The 23341-nt window shown below is 48.5% G+C and overlaps 10 protein-coding genes across 10 annotated transcripts; 4 read left to right on the forward strand and 6 right to left on the reverse strand.

The window, feature by feature from the left end:
- Positions 1-239: 239 nt before the first annotated feature.
- On the reverse strand, positions 240-2672 carry NUP82 (linker nucleoporin). The gene has a single exon (XM_019128240.1). It carries the CDS (start codon positions 2587-2589, stop codon positions 445-447), a length of 2145 nt encoding a protein of 714 aa, XP_018986366.1. The 5' UTR covers positions 2590-2672; the 3' UTR covers positions 240-444.
- Positions 2673-5485: 2813 nt separating this feature from the next.
- BABINDRAFT_33713 (uncharacterized protein) lies at positions 5486-6103 on the forward strand (the record flags this gene model as incomplete). Its single annotated transcript, XM_019131646.1, has 1 exon — positions 5486-6103. A coding segment is annotated over one exon (618 nt), but the record flags the coding sequence as incomplete, so codon positions are not given.
- Positions 6104-7052: 949 nt separating this feature from the next.
- Positions 7053-8953, reverse strand: CAP1 (DNA-binding transcription factor; the record flags this gene model as incomplete). The annotated part of the gene is made up of 2 exons (XM_019131176.1): positions 7053-8161; positions 8291-8953. The coding sequence occupies 2 exons, from the start codon at positions 8951-8953 to the stop codon at positions 7553-7555; spliced, it is 1272 nt and encodes a 423-aa protein (XP_018986368.1). The 3' UTR covers positions 7053-7552.
- Positions 8954-9722: 769 nt separating this feature from the next.
- Positions 9723-10155, reverse strand: BABINDRAFT_160458 (uncharacterized protein). The gene has a single exon (XM_019128241.1). The coding sequence runs from the start codon at positions 10090-10092 to the stop codon at positions 9937-9939; it is 156 nt and encodes a 51-aa protein (XP_018986369.1). The 5' UTR covers positions 10093-10155; the 3' UTR covers positions 9723-9936.
- Positions 10156-10514: 359 nt separating this feature from the next.
- On the reverse strand, positions 10515-11724 carry BABINDRAFT_160459 (mitochondrial 37S ribosomal protein mS43). Its single transcript, XM_019128242.1, has one exon. It carries the CDS (start codon positions 11674-11676, stop codon positions 10780-10782), a length of 897 nt encoding a protein of 298 aa, XP_018986370.1. The 5' UTR covers positions 11677-11724; the 3' UTR covers positions 10515-10779.
- Positions 11725-12369: 645 nt separating this feature from the next.
- Positions 12370-13002, forward strand: TOM6 (Tom6p). The gene has a single exon (XM_019128243.1). The coding sequence runs from the start codon at positions 12383-12385 to the stop codon at positions 12539-12541; it is 159 nt and encodes a 52-aa protein (XP_018986371.1). The 5' UTR covers positions 12370-12382; the 3' UTR covers positions 12542-13002.
- A 588-nt stretch (positions 13003-13590) lies between these two features.
- On the forward strand, positions 13591-13968 carry BABINDRAFT_160462 (uncharacterized protein). Its single transcript, XM_019128244.1, has 2 exons — positions 13591-13657; positions 13716-13968. Exons 1-2 carry the CDS (start codon positions 13624-13626, stop codon positions 13847-13849), a joined length of 168 nt encoding a protein of 55 aa, XP_018986372.1. The 5' UTR covers positions 13591-13623; the 3' UTR covers positions 13850-13968.
- Positions 13969-14542: 574 nt separating this feature from the next.
- BABINDRAFT_6890 (GNAT family N-acetyltransferase) lies at positions 14543-15070 on the forward strand (the record flags this gene model as incomplete). Its single annotated transcript, XM_019132527.1, has 1 exon — positions 14543-15070. The coding sequence occupies one exon, from the start codon at positions 14543-14545 to the stop codon at positions 15068-15070; it is 528 nt and encodes a 175-aa protein (XP_018986373.1).
- Positions 15071-15654: 584 nt separating this feature from the next.
- On the reverse strand, positions 15655-16851 carry ERG6 (sterol 24-C-methyltransferase; the record flags this gene model as incomplete). The annotated part of the gene is made up of 1 exon (XM_019130367.1): positions 15655-16851. One exon carries the CDS (start codon positions 16849-16851, stop codon positions 15655-15657), a length of 1197 nt encoding a protein of 398 aa, XP_018986374.1.
- A 1291-nt stretch (positions 16852-18142) lies between these two features.
- ILV2 (acetolactate synthase catalytic subunit) lies at positions 18143-22795 on the reverse strand (the record flags this gene model as incomplete). The annotated part of the gene is made up of 2 exons (XM_019132528.1): positions 18143-19778; positions 20823-22795. 2 exons carry the CDS (start codon positions 22793-22795, stop codon positions 18143-18145), a joined length of 3609 nt encoding a protein of 1202 aa, XP_018986375.1.
- Between the last annotated feature and the right edge of the window lie 546 nt (positions 22796-23341).

The following is a 23341-nucleotide window of genomic DNA, read 5'->3' on the forward strand; positions in this document are numbered from 1 at the left end:
TTCTCAAGAATTTCCTAGATGTCACCGTATTCCGTAATATATTGCTCAATGGAAGAGTCTCTCGATGCTCTCCTGCATTCTTAGCCCATGCTGAGATCTCTGCTTGAAGTTTGATAAACTAAAAGTACGCAAACTTATAGCTGGGTTAAAGAAAATAATGGAGTGGACTAATTCTATGAGTTTCTATTTTGACGTTTTACCAAGTGGCGTTCGGTCAGCTTAATAGGTTCCAGATTGGTGTGAAATCTAAATCTCGGTTTCAAGTCATACATCAAATTATGTTCATAGGCAAAGAACTCGGCATAGATGGCTGAATAAAAGCATACCTGTATAACTACAACTAATACCGACGGTTTAGTAATGATAATAATTCACTTCAAGATGAATTTTTGGGGGGTATATTGATGAGGAAAGCTCTTACGAGATAAAGCTACACTCCCTCACTCAGAGCCCTAACAGCCCCAACGTTTCCAAACCCTGCTTCAAAATCACCTCCATATACAGCATCAACGCTTGCTCCTCATCCAAATACATCTTCAAGCTGTTGAACCTGTGCACATCCTCCACCGGCGGCGCTACCGCGGGCCTCGCTACGTGTTGCTTAATATTCTCGAACTGTTGCTCCAAGCCAGAAAGTCTCGTCTTGAACCCAGCAACACCTGACACCGCATTAACGTCGTTAATCTCCTTGAACCAGGCAACCTCGCTGCTACTAATGGGCATTTCTGCGCGCTGTTTTGCCACGTAGCCCTGTACCTTCTGTTCGAGGCCGGCCAAACGCTCCACCAACTCCGCCTGTCTCTTGACCGCGGTGTCGATTCTGGTCACAGCAGCCTGTTTGTCGGTCTTCGATGCCACTTTCTCTAACACTTTGTCTCTAACACTGAGGTCTGCCACAGTTTCGACCTGACGGCGTAACTCGCGCTGCTGGTCGATCAAGCGGTGGTAAAGCGCCAAGCCCACCTTGTGCAAGTTAATCACCTGTTGGATGGTGGCCTGGGATACGGCATTGAAATCGCTGACCACGTCTTCGTGGGGGGTTCCCGAGATAGCTTGGGTCTTATCGGTAGTCAAGGGAACAGCCTTGATGTTGGAAATATGAACTTGTTCAAGGAGCTGGGTGATTTCCGAGAGGGGTCCGCTAAGGAGAGTTTCGTAGACCTTCACATCGGATTTAGCGAGAATCGGAGCTCGAGCTTTGGACCCATCGACGGGGGGTTTTGGGTATGCCTCTACGATTTCAACCGACTTCCCGCCCACGGTAACAACCACTGGCACCTCGCCTAACTCGCAAATCCCGAGAAGCATCGCCTGGGCGGCAGTTTCGCCATCCCGGGCCTCTCTGACCACCAGCAACTCCGTCTCAAGGGGCGCAGACAACAAAGCTATGAAGAGTCCGGGCTTGCTCTCAACGATCGCATTGTTGAGCACTTTCCCCCATTTGCTAAAGTTCACCTGGAGAAAGGTGTCGGTGATGACGTAGAACACATACGGTGTGGAACTCTTAGCGATTGAAAGCAGCTCACACAGTGGAAACTCAATGTATTCTGCTACAGACAAACACGGAGTGTCTTCCAGACTGACGTAACCCACGCTGATATTGCTTTCATCGTCACTCTCGTTGTCTTCCTTGGCGGTCCACGCCATGCTCAATTCATCGTTTTGCACACAGATGAGCACCCCGTCGGTAAAGGCAACCGCGAGCACGGTGGTTTCGCCGCAGGCAACGCTAGTAATATCCGTGGCCAGTGAGTCGTACAACTTCTGAGGGAACGGCGACATTCCGAGTGGGCCTTGGAGCTTCGGGGTGCCCAATTTCTCCGGGGATAGCAAGTACAACATATCCGAGACCCCGTTGGAGTTGTCCACACGTACTTCTGTGGTGCTGGAATCGACCTGCTTCCACAAGTGGGCCGCCCAATGGAGCTGCAACACTGATTGCTGCTTATTGGGGTACTCAGACTCTGAATCCTCCTGTGAGCTCTCCTTGACCTTGAGAGCCGCCTCGTGAAATAAAACCTCGACAAAGGCATGCGAAACTGCAAGAACCGCGGGGGAGAAAGGAAATATAGCGAAAACCTCGCCCACAGACGTGAGCACATAGAGCGTAAGGCTGCCCTGAGGGTTGGAGGCTGCGCCAAAGGATATAGAAACTGGTTCTCCCTCCATCGCTTCGGCAGAGAAGAAGCCACTCTGTCTCTGCGGCTTAACATTGTACTCAGAGTGTGGGTAGTGGTGCGAAAGCGCAAGATCGTACAGGCGGATGACATTGTCCGCGCTGAGTGTGAGCAATGTGGAATCATGGCGCGCAGCGCCGTTCCAGAGAACTTTTAAGATCGCACAGTCACGCACGCCCACGCTGTAGTTCTTAACCGTGATGGTCTGTGCACCGCGCTGCATGAAGCCCGGTGATGGCAAGGAGGTGACAACGACGGCGCACTCACCCACGACAGCGAGCAACGTCCCGGAGGCATTGAGTTCTAGGGAAAGGATTGGGAAATTCACGGCAATGTCGAGCGTCTTGTAGGCGGATCCGCTGGTAATTTCGGCACACCTGACCACGTTCTCTACCGCCATGAACACATCCATGCCATTTCGGGTCACCACGCGGGATCGTTTGGTGGGACACGGCACCGAAAAAACGTCGCCTTGTGTCGCTTGTTTGAAGATTGTCTGTTCCGCGATCTGGCTCATGAGCGACATAGTAGGGTGTTTGTGTTAACAATAGTGTAGAGAGCAAACGCGAGCTGATCTTGAATTTTTTTCTGACAGGAGATTTTTCGTAGATGTTTTCGCGAACAAGAATTCCGGGGAATTTCTCCATCGTCTTTCCCTGAAGCGACCAGGCCACAGGATTTTGTATTTCAATAAATACAGAATTGAGGAACATTATGGGTTGTATAATTATGAAATTACTAGAATAGCATTACACAGTCGGTGATATGGTTGCTTACTAAGATGCAAGCAGGCTATATCACGAAAGTCAGCAACCTTGAAAAGATGCTGATATAAGTGTATATCGACATCAAGCAGCTGTCAAAGAACTGTGGAGCTAACACCGTTGTCCGAACTCTAACCTCTCTCTATAGTTCTATCTATTGAATTCCGCTAGCTCGGGTATGAACCAAGAGCTTGGGAAACCTGTGGGTTGTATTGACTGACATCTGTAGCTCACCACTGATACGAGCTTCCAGGCCTGGAACGGTGGAACCGTCGGATGCGCGCCGTGCCTTGCAGATTTATAAGTACACAGCCTCCATTGGCAAGTATAGAATCCCATCAAGACCTTGTTAGCTCAGAGGCTAAACCACGACACCGTTGATACATGCTAGTAAAAGCGCTTACGTTATTGAACGGGTTCCCCGGGGGGATGTATCTGGCTGAAAATGCACTTTGCTGTACAACACTCCAACCGTAAATATGACACTGATAAATAAACTTGGTTACGTTCAGCAACTGCTAGAATTCAAAGGGGCATAAATCACTTGTATTGGCGTGTAATACTAGTATGTACTTATTATCCGTTTTGTATTATTCCTATAATAATTGAATTATCTACATTTACGAGGCAGGGGTGCCAAGAGCAAAAGAGCCAGGTATTGGTCGTAAATTTGAAATCTCGAAGCTTTTTTTCATAGGCATGTCTTACCAACGTACCGATGATGGGACACATGAGACTGTCTGGGCGCCTGCAGGGAGACAAAACTTAATTACCGAAATAGGAAATATCTTGGGGCCACCAACATAGATGCTGACATAATCCGCGTGCACCGACATGGTACTTGGTGTGCTGCCCGGCAGATTCCTCCAGATCGAACCAGTTCTAACGGCCCCTTTAGATTGGTATTGGTATTTTCCATTGTCTAATTTGCGTGACCTATCCACTGTCATCAAGATTCCTACAAGCACAACCCAAGTGATTCTTCCAAAGCACTTCCCTAATCGATAGTAACCCCAACACTCGATGAATCCCCCAACACCGACGTTCTACACCCACGCACAGGCGTCAAACTCCAACTCGTCGTTAAGGAGATTTTCTACCAACAACCCTTTTAGAACAACCAACGTTGCGCTTGAAGCCCAGCACTCCGGGGCGAGTGGCAAGGCGTACGAAGAGTGGATCGACAAGAACAAGAAGTTATACGGCTCTTCCTCGGATGAAGAGGAGTACTCTCGTTCGCCTTCCACACAGCCTTCTCGCTACAGAACCTACAACCATGTCTACCAACAAGAAACTGCAGTCAGGCACTCGGCTGAAAACACCTTTGCCAAGCCTGTCACGCCATCCAGGCCTAACTTTCCCAGAACCGGCTCCGAGGGTTCTGTCCACGGCCTGAACGTTCGTCAGGCATCCACCGCATCGTATGTATATTAGAAAGAGAGAGGACTCAGTCATGCAAGTGGTTGGTATATTGATCGATTCATTGCATTATCGCTTTTTGCTTTGAAAATCGGTGTAATATGTTCGTCGATGCCATCATTGATGCTGGCCCCCTCCACTAACAGCCTAGGTAATACTTTTCGTGTTTTACGTGCAAGTACCAGCTTTGATGAGGCGCAAGTTTGTGGCCCTGGTTTTTCGCGACGCGCAGCCCCTGAGCGAAAGGCGTGTCGCGAGTCATTTCGCGATTTGTCGAGTGTCAGCGGATGTTTCAAACGAGACATCGGGTTTTCTGCGTTTTTGTTTTTCTTGTGATTTTGTTTATTCCTTCGGCTTTTGATACTGGAAGAATTAGCACAATCTGAAACAAAGCCTGCATTACACAGCCTCGTTCATCGGTTGACACAAAACAGTAAAAATAGTTGCACTTGTACTTCCACATTCCTTGCACAGCATTTACACGTCCAGAAAAGATTACCACGCTTAACAGCACGTACTAACGTCATCAGCGACATGTCCGGCAAATCCAACAACCCGTTTCATCAAGACCTCACGGTCAACAGGGCCAGAACCAACTCTGATGGTTACCGCCGTGCTCCTCCACCCATCCCCCCACAATCCACAAAGCCTACCGGCGACCTTCCACCGACATACGAAGAAGCTGCTGGTAGAGCCAAGGCCAGAGCTGCCCTCCAGGACGAGAAACGCGAGAGAGAGGCGCGTGAGCAGCGCCACAGAGAGGCCGATCGTCCAAGAGACGACCGTCAAAGAGACGACCGTCAAAGAGACGACCGTCCAAGAGAATCTGAACGCGAGCACCCGCGGGAAACTGAGAGCGAGCGCCGCGCGAGAAAGGAGCGCGAGAAGGAACGCTTCGAAAGAAAGGAGAGGGAGAGAAGAAGAGAGAGAGAAAAACTCAGAGAAGCCGAGCGGGACGAGAGAAGCGAGAGATCCAAGAAGGACCGTCTGGGCTCTGCCTACAAAGCCCTCTCCTCCAGGCACCGCTCCAGCAGCGACAGAGAGCACAAGTCGAGAACCAAATCCTCGTCCAAGGATAAGAAGCCGCCATTGGAGAAGCCGAAGAACATTGACACCATCGATAAACTTGATGTCACCGGGTTCCATTCTTTCCACCATGATGGGCCTTTTGACGCCTGTACGCCCCACCGCAACAAGAAGGCCGGCAAGTTGGCTCCGGTGAATGCTTTCCCTGTGGACGGGCCTAATTCGTCGATCAAGGGGATGGGCTTTGCCAACGCTTCGAACGAGGCAGAGGCAAAGAGCCAGACCATGGACCGTATGTTTGGGCAAACAAACTTCGCGGAGGATGGCCCGCTCCAAAGAGCCCCGATTGGCCAGTCCAACGAGTCTGTGGACACTTTACAGCAGTATAATGCGTTGAAGAAGCAGTACAATAGCCAGATCACCAGTTTCGACTCCACGCTCAAAGCCGAGCCGATCCATGGCGACACCACCTACGGCTTGGGTTCGCTGACATTCCTTGAGGGTGCGCCTGCCCCACGCAAGACACAGTTCGAGGAGCCATCCTTCCATGAGGGTGGTTTAGGCCGCAAGAAGAGCTTGAGCCAGCGGTTGAGGAAGAACTCGTCATCCGGCGAGGCCGCACAGAGAAACTCCGGTGCCGAGAGCGACAATGTGATCGAAGGTGCCGGCAGCAGCTTATTGAGAAGAGTCAAGAGTTTGAAAGTGAGTAGGAGATAGGTAATACAATGAAGTATCATATGAGTGATGTAGACTGTAAGTGGAGGAATTCGATCCTAGATATCACTGTATACGCACGTGGTGATTATACTGGGTTTAAGAACGTTTAGTCTCTGTTAGCAATGAATATCTCAAGGGAGTACAGTCGGTGACGGAAGGAAGAATGTTAAAGGTGGGTGGAGGGGCAAGCGGAAAAATAAAGGGTGAGAAAGCCTAAGGTATGGCTCAATAGTTTGTATAGGCTGTAAACAATCATTTAGCTCTCCTCTAGGTTTATCCAATTAATTTACAGGCATATATAGGAGCATAGGGACTAGATAAGTTGGTTTGATCTGGTTCAATGTGGTCAGGCTAGCGACAACCCAATGCCAATCGCGGCACAATAGGGCATGTTGAATTTTGAATCCAGTTTCCAGGAGAAAATAAACTTATGGAACCCGTAGATGTTTGTCTTTAAGGAAAAATAATTATTGTTGGAATGGTTCTTGATTTATTAAAAGATACGACCGATTGAATAGAGAAAGTAGGTTTACTACGACGAGTTTATTGAACAGTTTAATAATCGGCATATGGCGACTCAATACATACGCTAGTCGCCCTAAATTCAAACAAAAGATATAATCTACTCCTTTTATAAAAAGCACCCGGGAAGAACTGTATCATATCAGAAAATCTTGATTGACCCCCCCTCTCTAAAAGGTGGAATTCAGCATACCAGCAAACCCTACGTGATCTCAGCCTCTTACTCATAAGGAGCCAGAATAACTCTCCACAATGCACTTTGAAAGCGTATAACATATACGGTACGGGGTGCCATAGACATACGTCATGAAAGTGGGCCCAATTACCAAGCCCATTTCCTTGGGCTCACCCTACCTGAAGGCCAAAGGAACGATAAAGACATAAAAAGAGACACAATTGACGAGGTAACCAACGACGAACGTTTTTCGTTTCTCCGGCTTAACTCACAACCAAGACGAAATAGGTACACAATACCAAACACGAGATACAATTCCAGATATTCCTAATGCCATGCGAGCAATCAGTAATATCCGTCCGATTGATATGGCCAAGTGGCATCGGATAATTAAGTGCATGCTATGGCTACTTCAGTGTCATGTTTATCCAAACACAATTCCTCGAAGTTGTCAGTTACGCCAGAGTTGACAAAACAGTGTATGCGTATACCAGCCAGACCTCTAAGTTCATGTTTGGATCCTTCCGAGTTTCAGTATACCGGGATGCAATCTAAACATTGCTTGCTCTCCCGTATACTCCGTTCTTCGCCAATGTCGCCTGGTCACACCTTCAGCATTGCCCCCATCTACCTTTATAACTTTTTGCAGCATAGTATTGGCAGTACATAAAAAACCAAAAATTAGATTAAATACAAGAACATGGAGACCCCCAGAAAAATGGCATAGCAATCATAACGTAAACAAGGACGGGCTACCACACATTACCCTGGTCCTCCTCTTTCGCAGAAACTGCCGAGGCGACAGCACGATCTAAGATCTTTTGCACGTCGTCGTGGTCAACCACCGCACCCTTTTCGGAACACTTGGCCTTATTCTTCAACTCGTAACACAACCCATCGATATCCAACTCGGTGTATTTTGGATGCGAGGTGATTCTATCCCATATTTCTGAACACTTCATGAGTTGATCGTCCTTGGACGGCACTATTTCGTTATGGTCCATATCGAGATATGACTCGAATGGAGTACCCACCTCAACTTTGACAGCCTCGGTAGGTGGTGTACTCACTTGGGCTGGGTTGCTGAACGGCAAGCCTGGCGGCGTGAGTACGCCCACCGGAGGAGACATGAACTGGGTGGTGAAACGAGACATACCCAACGGATCGTATGCACTCTCCTCTGACACCAAGTTGGCCAATGGATCGTTACCGCCTGTGATGTCATCAAAGATATTCAACGAGGTGTCGTAGCTGACACTAGGGAATCCGGACGTGGCGTCATTGAGGAACGACGCGAGCAACGGGTCATCCAAGCTGAGCGAGTTAGAATTCTCATTGATCTGCGATAAAGTGCCTGATCCCTCAGGAGGCGAGAAGGTTCCGTTTATCATGTTAGAGAAGGGCATGTCCATTTTGGAAAGACGAGAGGAGACCGTGACCAGGCTTGGCGGAACTGAAGGCGACCCATACGAGAAAGACAGCTTGGAGACTTGGCTCCCACAACTCTGGGGAATAGGGTTCTCCTTAGTCCCACAGGCAGTGTTCAACTGCCCGCAGAACCCGTTCACCTGTTCGTCAAAGTTCTGGTTGAAGTCAAATGTCTGCTCCTGTTGCTTGTACTTGGCGCCTTGCAGATGGGACGTGTTGGAAGAGCGGCGGTCGGCAACGTCATCGGGCGAGGAGTACGAGGAAATCGATGTGGAACCCGTCTTGTCGCCGTCGCTGCGGCTACTCGTGCTCACAGACTCCGCAACCTGCTGCGCCTTGAGGGACCATGGGAACTCGAAGGCGAACTCTTGTGGCGGAGCCGGTGTTTTGCCGGCATGGACGCCCAAAATACCCGGGGTGAGTGGACTCACTTCGGGGCCGTCGTTTCTGTAGCGATTGAGCTCCGACATCAACATCTCGACCTGCTTCTTCAAAAACTCCGATTCCGTGACGGCAGCGATCTTTTCGCTCTCCAAGAGGTCCACTGTGTCCTCTAGTTCCTTCAACTTGCGTTCCTTGCGCTCTCTGAACGCTCTCTGGGCGGCACGGTTCTGCGCCGTTCGTTTGTTCTTTGGCTCCGTGAGGATCGGCTTGCGGCCGGGCTTGGTACCATTCTCGTGATCGTCCAAGAAATCGGGCGAGTGGTCGTAATCTTCTTCTGACATTGTACTACGGAAGGGCTAAGGGTTTGGAGCGTTAAGGGTTTAGGGGGTTGTTTCGGGTAGATAACGAGCAATGTTAATGTAGAGTATTGTTTGAAGGGTAGGACGGTAACGGCCAAGAATTAGTTTGTTGTTACGAGGAAGATGAGACGTTGGTAAGAAGGAATTGTTGTGATTTCGAAAAAGCCTAAGTCTAAACCAATTTGTCTCCGTGGTCGTTAATCAAAAATGTGGCAAATTGGTATGCAGAGAAAAAAAAGAAATTTGGATTACTAATTCGCCCGGGGTCGTGTGCCTACGGGTAAGCAAGACGCACACGGAGGGGAGTACGTGAGAGGCGTTCGTGGCTGGAGGGCCCGTGCGCGGACAGCGCAGCCGCACCGGGAGGGCAAGTTACCAACTGCGGCCCCAACCAAAAGTGAAAATAGAGTTTTGAAAACGGGTCTATCACGTCACTTGTGAGCAATACTTGTAGCATGGACTCCATTGTATTTCGTAGCTCAGTTGTTGACTCCTGCATATAGATTAATGTAAGGTAGCGCAAGTTTGGAGTTAGCATCGTTCCTCTCTTTGTCAGTTATGATGCGTCTCCTTGTTGGGTACACGCCGTGGGGTGACGGGCGTGAACTGGAAAATTGCTTTTTTGGGATATTTTTCCGGCATATTTTGTATCACTTCGGTGCAGATGACAGCAGTAGAAGCTCTTGGTTTTTTCTGGCAGCAGAAGGGTTCCCAGGATTTGATCTAATGCATAAGCTCCTAAATACTTGATCGTTTTTGGATTACCATGGAACAATCCTTCAATATTGCTGGGCTTATATACTATATGTGTTCCAGTGCCATGCAAATGAAAATTATAGGCTGGTATTTATTTTTCTAGCTCAACGAATTGGCGTGAGCCAAAGTCATACGACCTTGTTATCGTGGTATATCTCTACCTGGCGGGTAGGATATCTATTTTAGTATTGTACTGGATGACTTGGTGGTTAGTGTGTGCTCTGAGCGGCAGTTATATAATTAGCTACAATGAGTCGATATTTCACGATATCTCGTACACAACGAACCTGGAAGTGCATAAACGGAGCCGTTGTAATATCTAAGCTCGGGCCCGCGTTCGAATTCACAATACTTATACCCTCCATCCCGACGATTTCTGAGTGAAACTCTCGCCTATTTTCTAATTTGCCTTCATATGAATAAACGCCTAATTTTTTAAGCTAAAAGGGTACCTACATTATAGGTACTCTGATATGTAGTACATTATAGTTGTGAGCTGATTACAGAAATCGCAGGTGCCAGATATTGGTGAAGTCTTTCAGGGCCAGTAACGTAGACGTATGGCTACTGATATAAACCCCCCGTTAATACATGCTTGGTCACCAAGTATACAGTATATAAATGTGACAGCCCTAAATCGATCAAGTAGTACGAAACCAAGAAACTAGATCAGATCGGACCTTAACGTTGACGGAACCGTAGTTAAACTCTCTGGTGAGGATACCTCCTACATATGCAAAGGAAATAGTCTCAGAGTCCGTGAAGTTTGCAAAAAAAAAGTTTCACTGGAATCAATAACTACGATGAAGAAGATATAGCCTTGATTGTGCAAGCACTGTAATCAAATGGTAATTGGCGTTAAATGGTGCTTTTAGAATCAGAAATCGTTTTCGCCGTTCCTCTGCTACGGCCCTGATTCCTATTGGCTAAACCAAGCCACATGGATATGGAACAAGGTCGGTTTCGTGCCCCTTGTTTTAGCCCATACTACCGAGATTTATGCGAAATTATCATGTTGTATATACAGGCATACCGTTGTATGAGCCGCCTACTTAGATGTAGGACGAGCTTCTTTTCTCTCTGGAAGGGGCTCTTCTCTCAACCACCTCCCAGTCGATGCACTCCCAGACGTTGTCCAAGTACTGGCGCTTGCCGAACACACCGTAGTCGGCCAAATATGCCTTTGGCGACGCATTGAGACACAAAATAGGCACGTAGTTGGTCTTACCCTGATTTACCTTTGCGTAAACGGACTCCACGGTCCCAATGGTCTCCATGGCGCGGTCCAAAGCCTCCTCGTCGATGCTCTTGATATCCTCCTGCTGTGGCTTAGTTTCCTTCTGTTGGTCGGCCAACTTGTTCATTTGGCCACCGCGCACATTGTCGTCCGGAACACCAGCGTTGTAGGTGTTGACCACAAACAAGTTCTCCAAATCCATTCTCTTGGCGTCGCCAGACGCATTGTTGGCAACCAACCATGTGAACCCATCACCCTTGATGGCGTGGGCTTGGTTAAGCAACAAGGTTCTAAATTCCTCAAGAGAGCCGAACGATTCAACGATCCACTCGTGCAAGTCGCCGTTCTCTATCGGCGTGTTGGTATAGGTGCCGTTGTTTGACTTCAACAAGGCACCAGCGTTTGGCTTAGACACGAGTGTGCTATGGTCGACGTTGAGAACTCTGGTTTCATTCAACGCTTCCATGCAGAACTGGAGGTTCGTCAAGTAGGTTGCGTTATTGTAAACGGCAAGCTCATTAGCGTTCTTTGCAAATTGGCTGGTAATGGTGCTCAATGCTGGGAAGGTCTTCAAAAAGTCCGATGATTCCTCGTGCGAAATTAGCGCGTTCAAGTTGGTGGTGTACTTGTCTGCTGGTTCGAACCATGCGTTCTGGAGTCCCTGGGCAGAGTAGAGGCCCTTGATACCGCTCGCCTTGAACGACTCCACCATCGGGATGGATGGGATTATGTAGATGCTTCTCTGGAAGACAGCTTTGCTGGAGGTGCGGGCAACAGTTCTGTACATGCTGATAGATTTCAGGAAAACACGAAACGGCAGGAAGGGGTAATGACTCGCGCAAACTAGGTTATCATCGCATCGATTTATCAACGGTTTTTTTCACGATAAAAAAATGGTAGGATATGAGTTTACGCTGCATGCTGGAGATTACGCGTGCATGATGGCTCGAGCGATAGTTTACCATTGATATGGCGCTGGTTGTCTATTAAAAGTCGATGATTTTATTTAATACTTGTGATGCGGGCTTGTAGATTAATAAGCTTGGGTATCGGTGGCTAAAGTATGTGTGGTGCGGTGTAGTCTGGAGGTTTCCCACGCCATGCGACAGGCTACGTAAACATTACTCTAGTTGAGATATAAGGAAGGCCACCTTTAGTTGGATATGTATCCTATTTTTACGAGAAATATCGGACTTTGGGCGGCTCTTTGGTTAAATTGCAAGTTCGCCGTATTCGTTAATCTACTCTCTAAGACTACCCTCAGAGCTCAGTTTATGCATCCACACGACTTTTTTTCCGGGTAACGCCATCAATGTGCCGCTTTTCGAACCTCAACTTTTCATCTCACGCCGACATAAAACAAGCCATTGCTTCCTACCGAAAGTCTGCCACCCAAGCCTCATAACACAACTAACACGATGAACAGAATTCCAAGACAGCCGCAAACTCCAAAGTCCGCTTTCCAAAAGTTCAAGGAGTCCCCAATGTACACTATTGCCGTCCACACCGGCTTGTTCGCCGCCGGTGTTTTCTTCATCCAGTCTCCAATGATGGAGATGTTGGTTCCAGACTTGTAATCAATATGCAAATAATGAGTGGGCCGTATGCACCAAGAACTATTTGGGTATGATTGGTGATGGGGTTTGGCGCGGCGGAATATTCGCTGTGAACTCATCATGCCCCATGCCTTTTCTGTCGAGCCTATTCCGATTTCTCTCTTTATCTCTTATTTGAGTGCCGTTGGCATCCTAATATGAACCTCGCCGTGTTTTTTTGGCGTCGAGACTGACGACTTTACTGTACATATAATATACATCTACGCTTACGTCTATCTGAGAGAAATGGCCTGTCGGTTTATACATTCAAGGGAAACTGTAAAAATAGCCCGTACTTTAAAAAAAGAAGGCACTAGCAAACACGGGAAAAGGCAGGTTTATGAGACCTAACTTCAAATTATTAACAATCCGGCGGTCTCCAGGGCTGGTGTCAGTTCATCATCTTACTATAACTTGTTGAATTTTATCTATGCTTTCGCCTTGAATCCTGCCAAGTTAGATTTTGGTAGATTTACTTTGTTACCAGAAATATTTAAAAGCCTGTAACTAAAACTGGACTAGCTGCTAATGTTTCATATATACCAGCGTTTGCGTCACATGCCAACGTTGTATGATCTGGTCGGTCTAAGCACTGTATTATGGAACTTTCCGTGGCATCTAACTACATATGAAGAAAACCTGACACTATCTTCTCAAACCATAACCACCTAGACTGTAGCTCGGACGGGTAAATCAACTTTAATAAGTTATCAAATGCCACTCTGACAGAGGTCACGCAAACAGACTAGTCTGATTCTGATCTAAAATTTCCGTTTACCGGGCTATACGTACAATCACCTGGCCCAAAAACATGACTATTCCTATCCAGGGAAACCTAAAACAAGCAGCTTCAAACAGGCAGTGACTCCGGTATAAACCGTCTTTGGCGCTCCCCAGCGGCCCCCTGTCCTTTGTCCGTGCACTCTAACTATCTGTCAACCAGGTGCGAAATGCGTTACACGAAGTGAATGCACATCGGTTATCTTTGGGATAAATAAGTGCTCTTCCCTCTACTTCTTTATCTACCATCTCCTTAGAATCACACACAGCCCCTATATTACAAAATGAACTCTGAAAAAATTGTTGCCTTGATCCTTGGTATGTGAAGCCTGAGTTTCCGGCAATTGCCTCCGACGGATATGTACTAACCCCTCAGCCGTTTTCTTGCCTCCATTGGCCGTCTTCATGAAGTACGGCTGTGAAAAGGAATTGTGGATCGACATTATCCTCTGTATAATCTTTTACTTCCCTGGTATGTTGTACGCCGTGTACTGTGTCTTGCAAGACTAAGTGCCCGGCTGGTCTCTCGAGCCATGCCTTCCAGCCCCAACTGGCATATGCTAGGCTTCTAAACTCACCCGGTAGCGATGGTTCAGATGTTGCCAACAGCAATTTGCAGTCCTCCACGTTAGTGACTACCGAACCTCCTTCTACCTCTTTACTGTTATAGTGTTCTTTCTTGGCATTGGCCCTACTCTCTGTACCTCGTAACTTATAGTCAACTATAAATATCTATCTACTATTCATCAAGTCATGTAGTAATCAGCTTCAGTAATCCTCGTACGGTTGTTTCCAAAAGACGACTCCCAAAAGTATTCATTCTCCGCTTTCCTTCCAGTCCACGTTGTGCCCCGGATAAGCTGCAACCAGAGAGGCGCCGACACTCCCAACCAGCACGAAAAACCCCTCAAATCATAACAAGAAAAAAAAATAGGAAAACGCATTCCATGAAAATGTCTCGCTGTGTTTCTGGCGATTAATTGCTTTCTGAGTAGCAGTCTAAAATTGCTGCTTAGTAAGCCCAAACGACCTTGTACTATGTTTTTTTATGCCGTAGCATGACAGTCGGCCTAGAGTGACTGTAGGGTCCGTATGCTGACTCAGAAATTTAACTGCAGCTCTCAACCCTAGCCAACAATACCATAGCTTCAAAACTTCCAAACCTAGACTCCTGTGTCAATCCTCCACGGTATACCACAAAATATGACAAAAGAAAGCAGCGTGTCATCGCCATACCATTCAGTTGTTCACTCCGCCTTAACCCCGACTTTCTCGCATGACCATTGGGACAGGTACTACAATCTCCGCTACACGGTACTTCGTCAGCCGTGGCAGGATCGGTTGGGCAGCGAGAGAGACCGCTCCGATAAGGAAGCCGCGGTGGTCCATGTGGGGATCTTTGATGCAGCGCGTGAGTGTGTCGCATGCGCTAGAGTTGAGGAGACACCAGAGTCCTCTGCCGCAGCTCCAACGTATCAGGTGCGCTACGTCGCTACTGACGACACCGTGAGAGGTCAAGGTTTGGGACGCAAGGTCATGGAGGCCGTGGAGAAGTGCGCAGCGGACGCGGCTAAGCAGAAGTATGCGCTGTCCAAGGTTCTCATTCTACTTAACGCGCGAGAAGTGGCCTTGGGGTTCTACGAGAAATTGGGCTACACGCTCGTGTGTAAAACCTACTTGATGTACGGACTGGTCCAACACTACCAAATGACCAAGGCAATAGAGCTTTAGTGTGGTTTTTATTGGTGATCCATGAGGCTCTACCCGTGGGTATAGACTGAAGAGGGTCAGATTTGGTTCGCCCAAAAAAAATTGAAATTATAATAGTGTAGTAAGCAACGTTGTTGTGTATGTGTAACTATGGAGGTAAACCCAGGGCCAATAATATTATACGGGCTGATATGTGGTCATGGCTTGTTACCTAGGGAATGTTTGAGGACATTGGTTAGTTGCTCAAAGTCAGATTTTAGGAGCAGGTTGTGGGGATATCTATTCAACTTGTATCTACGCGCAAACAATTATATGTTATCATCTCTACGTACAGTTCTTTTGGTCAGGGGTGTTACATTGTTCCGCCCGTCTACTGTTTTCGGTCAAAACCTAAGGTTTGAGATAGCCACTCAGGAAGACCGGTATAGTTAAAGAACTGACTGTGCGTTGGTTGCGACTGGTAAAGGGCCGCGTGTGCGGTAAGTTATATATATGCTACTTCAGTGCCATTTGCATAAGGCCCGTCCAATCCACCATTTATTATGTAAATCTACAGGGATATAACTATTATTCGATATTATTTTGCTATTATACAGGGAGGGTATTTAGTGCTTCGCGGCAGCCTTCATAGCCTGTTCAACGGCCTTGGCAGACTTGGCGGAGGCCTCGGCACCAGCGTCAAGTGGCTTTCTGACAATGTACAACATCATTGGAGTGAACAACTGCTGCTTACCACCCTCAACCAAGTTAATGGCGGCGTCTTCTAAGGCTTCGGTGACTTGCACGGAACCCTTTGGAGCGATACCCAACTTTTCCAAGAGGCCAACGGCGCCAGTGGTGACTCTTCTCCCCAACCAGGAGGTTCTGAAGATGGTGTAGGCATCACCGAGAGACTGGACGTGCTTCCATTCACCCGCCAATGGGTAGTACCATGGGATTTCATCGTTCACATCGGCCAAGTCCTTTTCATACTCGATATCGAAGCCGACATTGAGGAACGCCTGCTTGGCAACCTCGTTTTTGTACATCTTTGGAATACCGTCACCGACCTCGATACCGTAGGAAATCTTGCGGTGTTCTGGGTTGTTTTCGTCGTACTTGTCAGTCATGACCCACTCGTAGACACCGAAAACACCACCCGGCTTCAAAACCTTGTAGATTTCACCGTAGACACCTTCCAAGACTGGCGCGTGGACAGTAGCCTCGATGGCGTAAACAGCGTCGAAGGTTTCAGGCTCGAAATCCATCTGCATGAAGTCACCCTTGACGTAGGACAACTTGTGGTCCAACTTGTACTTTTGAGCGTAGTGGTTGGCACGTTCAATCTGGTAATCGTTGTTGTTCAACCCGACGATCTGGCAGTCGGTGAAACGGCAAATCTCTCTTCCTGGACCACCGACACCGCAGCCAACGTCCAACACCTTCATGTTCTCGTCGATGCCCATCTTAGCAGCGAGGTAGTGCTCGTGTCTAGCAGTGGCCTGTCTGAAGGCTTCACCCTTGTAGTAACGGGAGAAGTGGAACGAGGAGCCCCAACCATACTCGTAAAAGTCGGTGACCAAGTTGTAGTAGTGGGCGGTGAGGTCCTTGTAGTTGTCCAAACGCTCGTTTTCGTCCTTGACATCCTTCCAGTTTTTCATGTACTCAGAAACAACAAAGTCCTGGGTGTCACCCTTCCTCTTAGAGAGCCACGCGAGCGCACCACCACGCTTGGCAGCGGAGTCACCATGGTAGGACTTGGAGAGTTCCTTGTCCTGTTGGAAAGTCTTGGTAGCCAATGCTGGGGTGTAGTTATTAGACATCTGGGACTAGTAGCGTTGAGCGAAAAGTAACAAAGTTGAATTATGGGGAAGAAGAGGGAAAAAAAGGGTGAGTAAAAAGCGGCAGGTGGCCCTGATTTATAGAAACTTTTCACGCCGACGCCCTTCTCCCGACACGCTCTGGCTTTCCAGATTTCTGTGCCGGATATCTGTCGTTCATCGTTCAGTATACGACGTGCAGCGACCTAGCAATACGATCGTACAGAGCGATCTGCAGAACAATCTGCAAAACAATCTGTAGAACAATCTGCAGCTTGCAAGTTGTGTAAACAAGCGAACGTGTATTGGAGAATACCACCTGAATGGCTCAATAAGCAGGCATACCGTGACAAGATCTGATAGCTTTGTAGCTCTTTGTGTGAGTAAATACTGCGGACTTGTATTTCTTCATGAGGCTCAAATCGTTACCCATCCCCCCCCTTAATTATTGATTTCAGTAACGGGATATTCGCGTGTGGTTTATCCGCTCGTGGAATACGTTTAGCATGTGACGATATGTGCTCCATAGGTTACACCAGATCAGGTACCTGTCAAGCGTGGTACACCTATAGCGTCAATACGGAGTTACGTGCTAGAAATAATGAGTGGAGCTGGTAAAAAAATTCCTAAATCTGTTTTCAGAGATTTCTTCCAAAAAGAGAACTGTTGAAACTCCTGGCTCGTACACGTGCGTATACGCTTAAGTTACAACCAAGGGTGAAAACTCTATCGTATGCAGCATTCATAGTTGGCATAAGTGAAACGGAGCCATAAGTTGCTTCTTCACGAATAATGGATATTATAAATCGAGCCCTCTAGAAGTCTCTAAGAAAGCTCAAACAAGCGAAGCAAATGCTAATTGTGGGCCCTTGGAGCGTCGGCGAACAGCAGATCAGTGTCTGACTTACTAACATAAATATCCCATAATAGATAGTATTGCGATTAAATATGGTGTTACAGCCAGATTCAGATTTCAGGTTACACCAATACCAGCTATACTCTCTATAGACCGGCTATGCTGGTGCCCTCGGTAAGGCATTCATGTGCACCACAGTAAGATATCAGGTTTAGAATTCTATCCGTACAAATAAACATAGTCCATCCCTTTATTGATATCTATTTTATTCTTCCAACAGTCACTTTACCGATAAAAACTGTATTATCCCTGGGTTTAGTAGGTACCCAATCACATTTGGCCGCAAATACTCACAACCCGCATTACAGTATACCTCCGTCCAAACTAGATTCAAATAGCTTCCTCGGTAGACATGCCATCTTCCATTTGCGAGTACCCCTAAACCCCCTTCAGGACCAATTCCTCGCCCATGGCCACGTATCCTGCGGCGTAGTCGTCCGTAATGTCGTCATACTCATCAAACTCGTCGCTGTTGATCATGTCAAGACCAATGGATATCACGCTGATCAAACACCCCACCAAAAACCACAGGTCAAAGATGGTGATAATCTGAATCGAATTCATCTTGTTCAAGTGTTTGAGATACTCCTGGTTCGTATTCTCGCTGGCCTTTACCAATAAATTGCTGAAGAAGGTGGACGGAATCGTCGTCTTCAACATGAAAATGGTCGATAGCGTGTACACCCCGAGGAGTTCAGCCATGAGGATGGGGATTATGCGAACGACTATTGCGTGCACCGTACCCCGCTTGCCCCCCTCATTCACCTGGAATGAGCCCGGAAGCAACTTCATGAACTTGTCCACGCTATTCATCACATTGGTCAAGGAACAAACGAAAAGCCCGGAGGAGATAAGAAATGATAGCTGGTTTACCAACATCTTTTCCTCGATTCCGATATCGTACGCAGCTAGTATGAGCTTGGCAATGGTGATGGCCAATACATCGTGGGAGTTCGGCTCTGTTGCCTCACTCTGGTCGATGACGCTGCTGAAAACGGGGAACACCACCTGGTAGAACAAAAACCCAACCACCACCACCGAAAAAATGCGGTAGATACAATAGATCGAAAAAATCTTTACCGTTACAAGGTCCACCAAGTAATCGATAGGAGAGTTCGCCTTGTTTTTGTCCACCACTTTGCGGCACTGCTCCACGTCTCGCGCTAGATTTTCCTGCATCTTCAGCAAAGACTCCAACTCTCGTTCCACATCCTTCCGGTTAGACGTCTCCTTGGACTGAAACTGGAGCTTGAACAAGTTGGTGATTGAGTAGTTTCTGTCAGTGCTGCTCGTGGCTGCGGTGTCGTCAATACCCCCTGGCAAGTTCTGCAATTCGCGCTGTTTGATGCTGACCATGTTGTCCATGGATCGAAGCGACCCCTGCATCCGCCGGAGCTTTTCTGGGGTGAACCGTGGCCGTTTGCGCGCAAAAAAGAGCGTGTATGGTGTCAGGACGCAGCCAATCCCCGAAAGCACCCCTGTGAATACCACCCCCACAAGAGAGATATCGAGCACGATAGATTGGGAGATAGCAGCTGATTCATCAGCATCTGCGAAAAAAGCGTGCATGTAAGACAAGACCAACCACCAGGTCGCGTACGCCATGACAACAAAAAACGCCGATCTCTTCAGAAACATGGCGGTTGAAAGACGCAGCTGGTGCCATTGCAGGGCCATGTTGGTGAAGATGAGAAACGGCTGTATCGCTGCAAGGCACACCACAAGCATCTTGAGCGTGAAGTTAATAAGGGCCAGGCTGGAAGACGGTGTGGCTTGGCCCTTTTCATCCACCGTGGTTCGCGCAAACGACATGATTTCAAGTAAGATCATGAAGGCGAGGTGGAGAGATAAACTGACAGATATACCAAAGAAGAGTCTGGTGGACCACGGAAGAAGATTCAACAATACCGTGTGGTATGCCCGTAATTTAGGTGCGACTTCGTAGCGAGGAGAGGCATCAATGTCCCGCGGAAATCCAAGAAAGTTGTTGATGCGGTGGTATAGGAAGACATAGCTGAGCAAGGTTAGCCCTGTAAAGGAGATTGTAAACGATAAGAACGATAACATGGTAAACTCTGGGGTAATGGATGAAAAGTTGAACAGTGTGCGACGTCTACTTTTGACACAGCTGCGGATCGAGTAGAGAGCAGGTAGCTGCGTCGAGTGTAAGGGGGTATACGCAGTGTCTTAGCTGGTACAAAATGCCTTTGTTGAATCAGCGTAATATCTAACCGCTTTGAGGCTAAAGGAGATCGGACAAAGAGCAGTAGGATATCAACTTTACCAGTAAAAGAGGGCCTGCACGCTCGGAGTCTATGGGCGAACTGATGCGGCGCCGGCTGAAACACGACTCTTGAGCGTATGATCGACTCGGGCTCTGACTTCGAGTCGCCTGGCTCCGTTCATAACTCTAACTTCCCCAAAGTCCGGCACAACCTAGCGGGTGAAACTTTGGTAAAAAAATCCTGACTTAACCCTTTATAGAAGCCGATACCAATCAACTATTTTAGCGTATTTCTTTTGGGTGTGAGTTCGTTCCAGCGCATGATACATCTGTTGAGCCATTGTACAATGTTTTATACCCTGAAAATATGAGTAAAACACCTTTTCCTGTGGTCTCAGCATAATTGTCTTTCCTGTTATCTCAAAACTCACAAATGGCTTACGATTCTTCTCTCCTTCTAGTCCGAATAATTCTGGCCTCTTCTCAATGCAAGATTGTACTATCCACCCATCCTACAATCCCCTACATTTCATTAACAATTCCGATGCGGCGTAAGCTTTCCGTGACCAAGGGCCCTCATTTCACTTCAGAAGGCTTATTCTTCGGATACCCCCTATTTGCCCTTGCCTTACACTTTCATACAATGCAACTTTATTTAAATAGAACTAAAAACACGATCGCCGCTGACAGCTGGCTATTATACACTCAACTAAGTTTCCGACCCAGTATCCCCCCGGGGGCTTAAAGGCTTTCACATCAAACTTTGCCCAAACTTGTACTACGCACTCGCATCCGCATGCTTAGTGCGCTCCTTCAGTTCTCTTCTGTCTCAACTCCTTCTCATCGGCCTCGACCTGAGCATCATACACGATAAACTCGTCCAAGCCCTTGCCGGCTGGCACCATCGGCAAAACCGGAACCTTCTTCTCAACCATGACCTCAACCAAGACCGGGCCTTCGGTAGCCAACATCTTGGCGATACCAGGCACCAAGTCCTCTTGCTTCTCGATTCTGATCCCGGTGAAATACATGGCTTCGGCGAGCTTCATAAAGTCCGGGTTAGACTGATGGGTGTGGGCGTAACGGTGCTCGTAGAACAACGACTGCCACTGGGTAACCATGCCTTGCTCCTCGTTGTTCAACACAACCACCTTGACTGGCGCCTTAGCCTGGACGGCAGAGGACAACTCCATCAAGGTCATATTAAAGGAGGCATCACCGTCGATATCCACGACAATCGCGTCCGGTCTCCCGATCTGAGCACCGATGGCGGCTGGTAAACCGAACCCCATGGTCCCCAAACCACCAGAAGTGATCATGGAGCGAGGCTTGGTCCAGGTCCAGTGCTGCGCAGCCCACATCTGGTGCTGGCCGACACCGGTGGTGACGATAGTATCCTTGCCCTCAATGGCGTTACACTGGCGGGAAATCTCGGCAATGAGCGTCTGTGGCTTGATCTTGGAGCCTGGGGTCTCCTTCAAATACGCGTATGGGTACTTCTCCTTCCACGCGGCAATCTGGGTGAACCATTCGGATCTGTCTTCGGCAGACCTCTGGTGAACAAATGGGAGGAAGTGCTGCAAATTGTCGGTGACGTCACCCTCGACGGCTTCGTTCGCCTCCACGACCTTGTTGATGTTCTTTGGCGAGATTTCAAAGTGCACGATTCCACCTCTACCCTCTTGGGCAGCAAGCTTGGCCGCCGGAGCGAATTTGGCAATGTTTCCCGTGACTCTGTCGTCAAATCTGGCACCGAGAGCGATAATCAAATCGGCATTCTGCACGGCCGTATTGGCCACGGCGGAACCGTGCATTCCCAACATGTCCAACGACTTGGAGTCTCTTTGGTCGAAAGCACCCAACCCCTGCAAGGTGGTGGTGACCGGGATCTGCGCCTTGTCGGACAACTCCTTAAGGAGCTTTGGGCCTTCCTCGGAGTTGAGGATACCGGCACCAACGTAAAGAAGCGGCTTCTTAGCCTTGTTGAGCAAAGCAGCAGATCTCTGGATCGCCTGGAGAGTGAACTCCTGTGCCGCCTGCTTGGTAATCTTGGATAAGGCGTTCGATGGAAGAGTGCTCTTGATAGGAATGGCCTCGCGGAGAATGGCAGCGGTGACATCCTTTGGTAAGTCGACCAAAACCGGGCCAGGCCGGCCAGACATGGCAATTTCAAACGCCTCGTTGATGCGCCTTGGCAATTCGGCGACGTTTTTAACCATTACGTTCCATTTCGTGCACGAACGGGAGATCCCGATGACGTCAGCCTCCTGGAACGCGTCGGTACCGATAGCGGTGGTGGGAACCTGTCCTGTGAACACGACCAACGGCACACCGTCGGCAAGCGCATCGGCCATGGGGGTGATCACATTGGTGGCGCCCGGTCCAGAGGTGACCACAACCACACCTGGCTTACCCGTGGCGCGGGCGTACCCCTCAGCCATGTGTCCCGCACCCTGCTCGTGTCTTGGGATGACAAAATTGAAGTGAGGGGAATTGTAGATGGCGTCGAAAACCGGCAAAATGGCACCACCGGCGTAGCCGAAAATAGTGTCCACCTTGTGTCTGACCATCATCTCGTGGAAGATTTCACCACCGGAAAGACCGATAAGCGAGTCATCCATCACGTTGTCCTTCATTGCGTACGCAACCTTGGCCGATGACTTGCTCTGGGAGGCTTCCCCGTTGAAGGCCGGCGCCGGGGTTGGACGGCCGGAGGAGGAATACGTTCTGTAGGCCAAAAGCTGGGATGTGAGGCCCTTGCTGGAACGCGCAAGGGAAGCCGCTCTGCGGGCAGCGGATGCTCTCATGGTGGTAGAGATCATTGTGTAATGACGATTCGAACGTTGAAATGGAGAAAAGGGTAGCTGTTGCTCCTCGCAGGAGAAAGCGGCTGATCTTTATATAGGTGAAAAATCTGGTGAATTTCGCAATGCCGTGAGTCAGAGTGAAAAATGGATATGTGCCCTGCGCAGCGATGGTTCATAGCGCACGCCGACGACGGGACCGGTACCGGGGGATATGCGCACGTGCGAGGAGTGAGCATATGGGCCCTGGGAGGGAGGGCGGCAGGGCTCGGTATTCCGTGGGGCCGTCGAAGGTGTTGCGGGACTCTCTTTTTTTCAAATAAAGCACAATTGGCAGTGTTGAGAGAGGCTTAACAAAATGTTTCAGCGCCAATTCATCTTCCTTAATCACCTGCTGCATTGGCCTTATTATGACTTAGTATTGTGAGAGCTTCAAACCTCCGTAGTGCTGTAGATGGACTCTGGGGTGCCGCGTGTCATACAGGCGAGCTAATCGTAAAGTCAGAGCTGGGTAGGGGGGCTTACAGCTGTTATCAGGGTAATAGTTAA

This window comes from Babjeviella inositovora (genome assembly GCF_001661335.1).
Source record: "Babjeviella inositovora NRRL Y-12698 unplaced genomic scaffold BABINscaffold_3, whole genome shotgun sequence".
NCBI lineage: Eukaryota > Fungi > Ascomycota > Pichiomycetes > Serinales > Babjeviella > Babjeviella inositovora.

Excerpts from the sequence above, each read along its gene's own strand:
- BABINDRAFT_160462 (XM_019128244.1), top strand. The coding sequence starts at position 13,624 with ATGAACTCTGAAAAAATTGTTGCCTTGATCCTTG. Across the intron at positions 13,658-13,715 it reads AATTGTTGCCTTGATCCTTG|CCGTTTTCTTGCCTCCATTG; the intron begins GTATGTGAAGCC and ends CTAACCCCTCAG.
- TOM6 (XM_019128243.1), top strand. The coding sequence starts at position 12,383 with ATGAACAGAATTCCAAGACAGCCGCAAACTCCAAAGTCCGCTTTCCAA.
- BABINDRAFT_160459 (XM_019128242.1), bottom strand. The coding sequence starts at position 11,676 with ATGGTGGAGTCGTTCAAGGCGAGCGGTATCAAGGGCCTCTACTCTGCC.
- BABINDRAFT_160458 (XM_019128241.1), bottom strand. The coding sequence starts at position 10,092 with ATGGAGGGTATAAGTATTGTGAATTCGAACGCGGGCCCGAGCTTAGAT.
- NUP82 (XM_019128240.1), bottom strand. The coding sequence starts at position 2,589 with ATGGATGTGTTCATGGCGGTAGAGAACGTGGTCAGGTGTGCCGAAATT.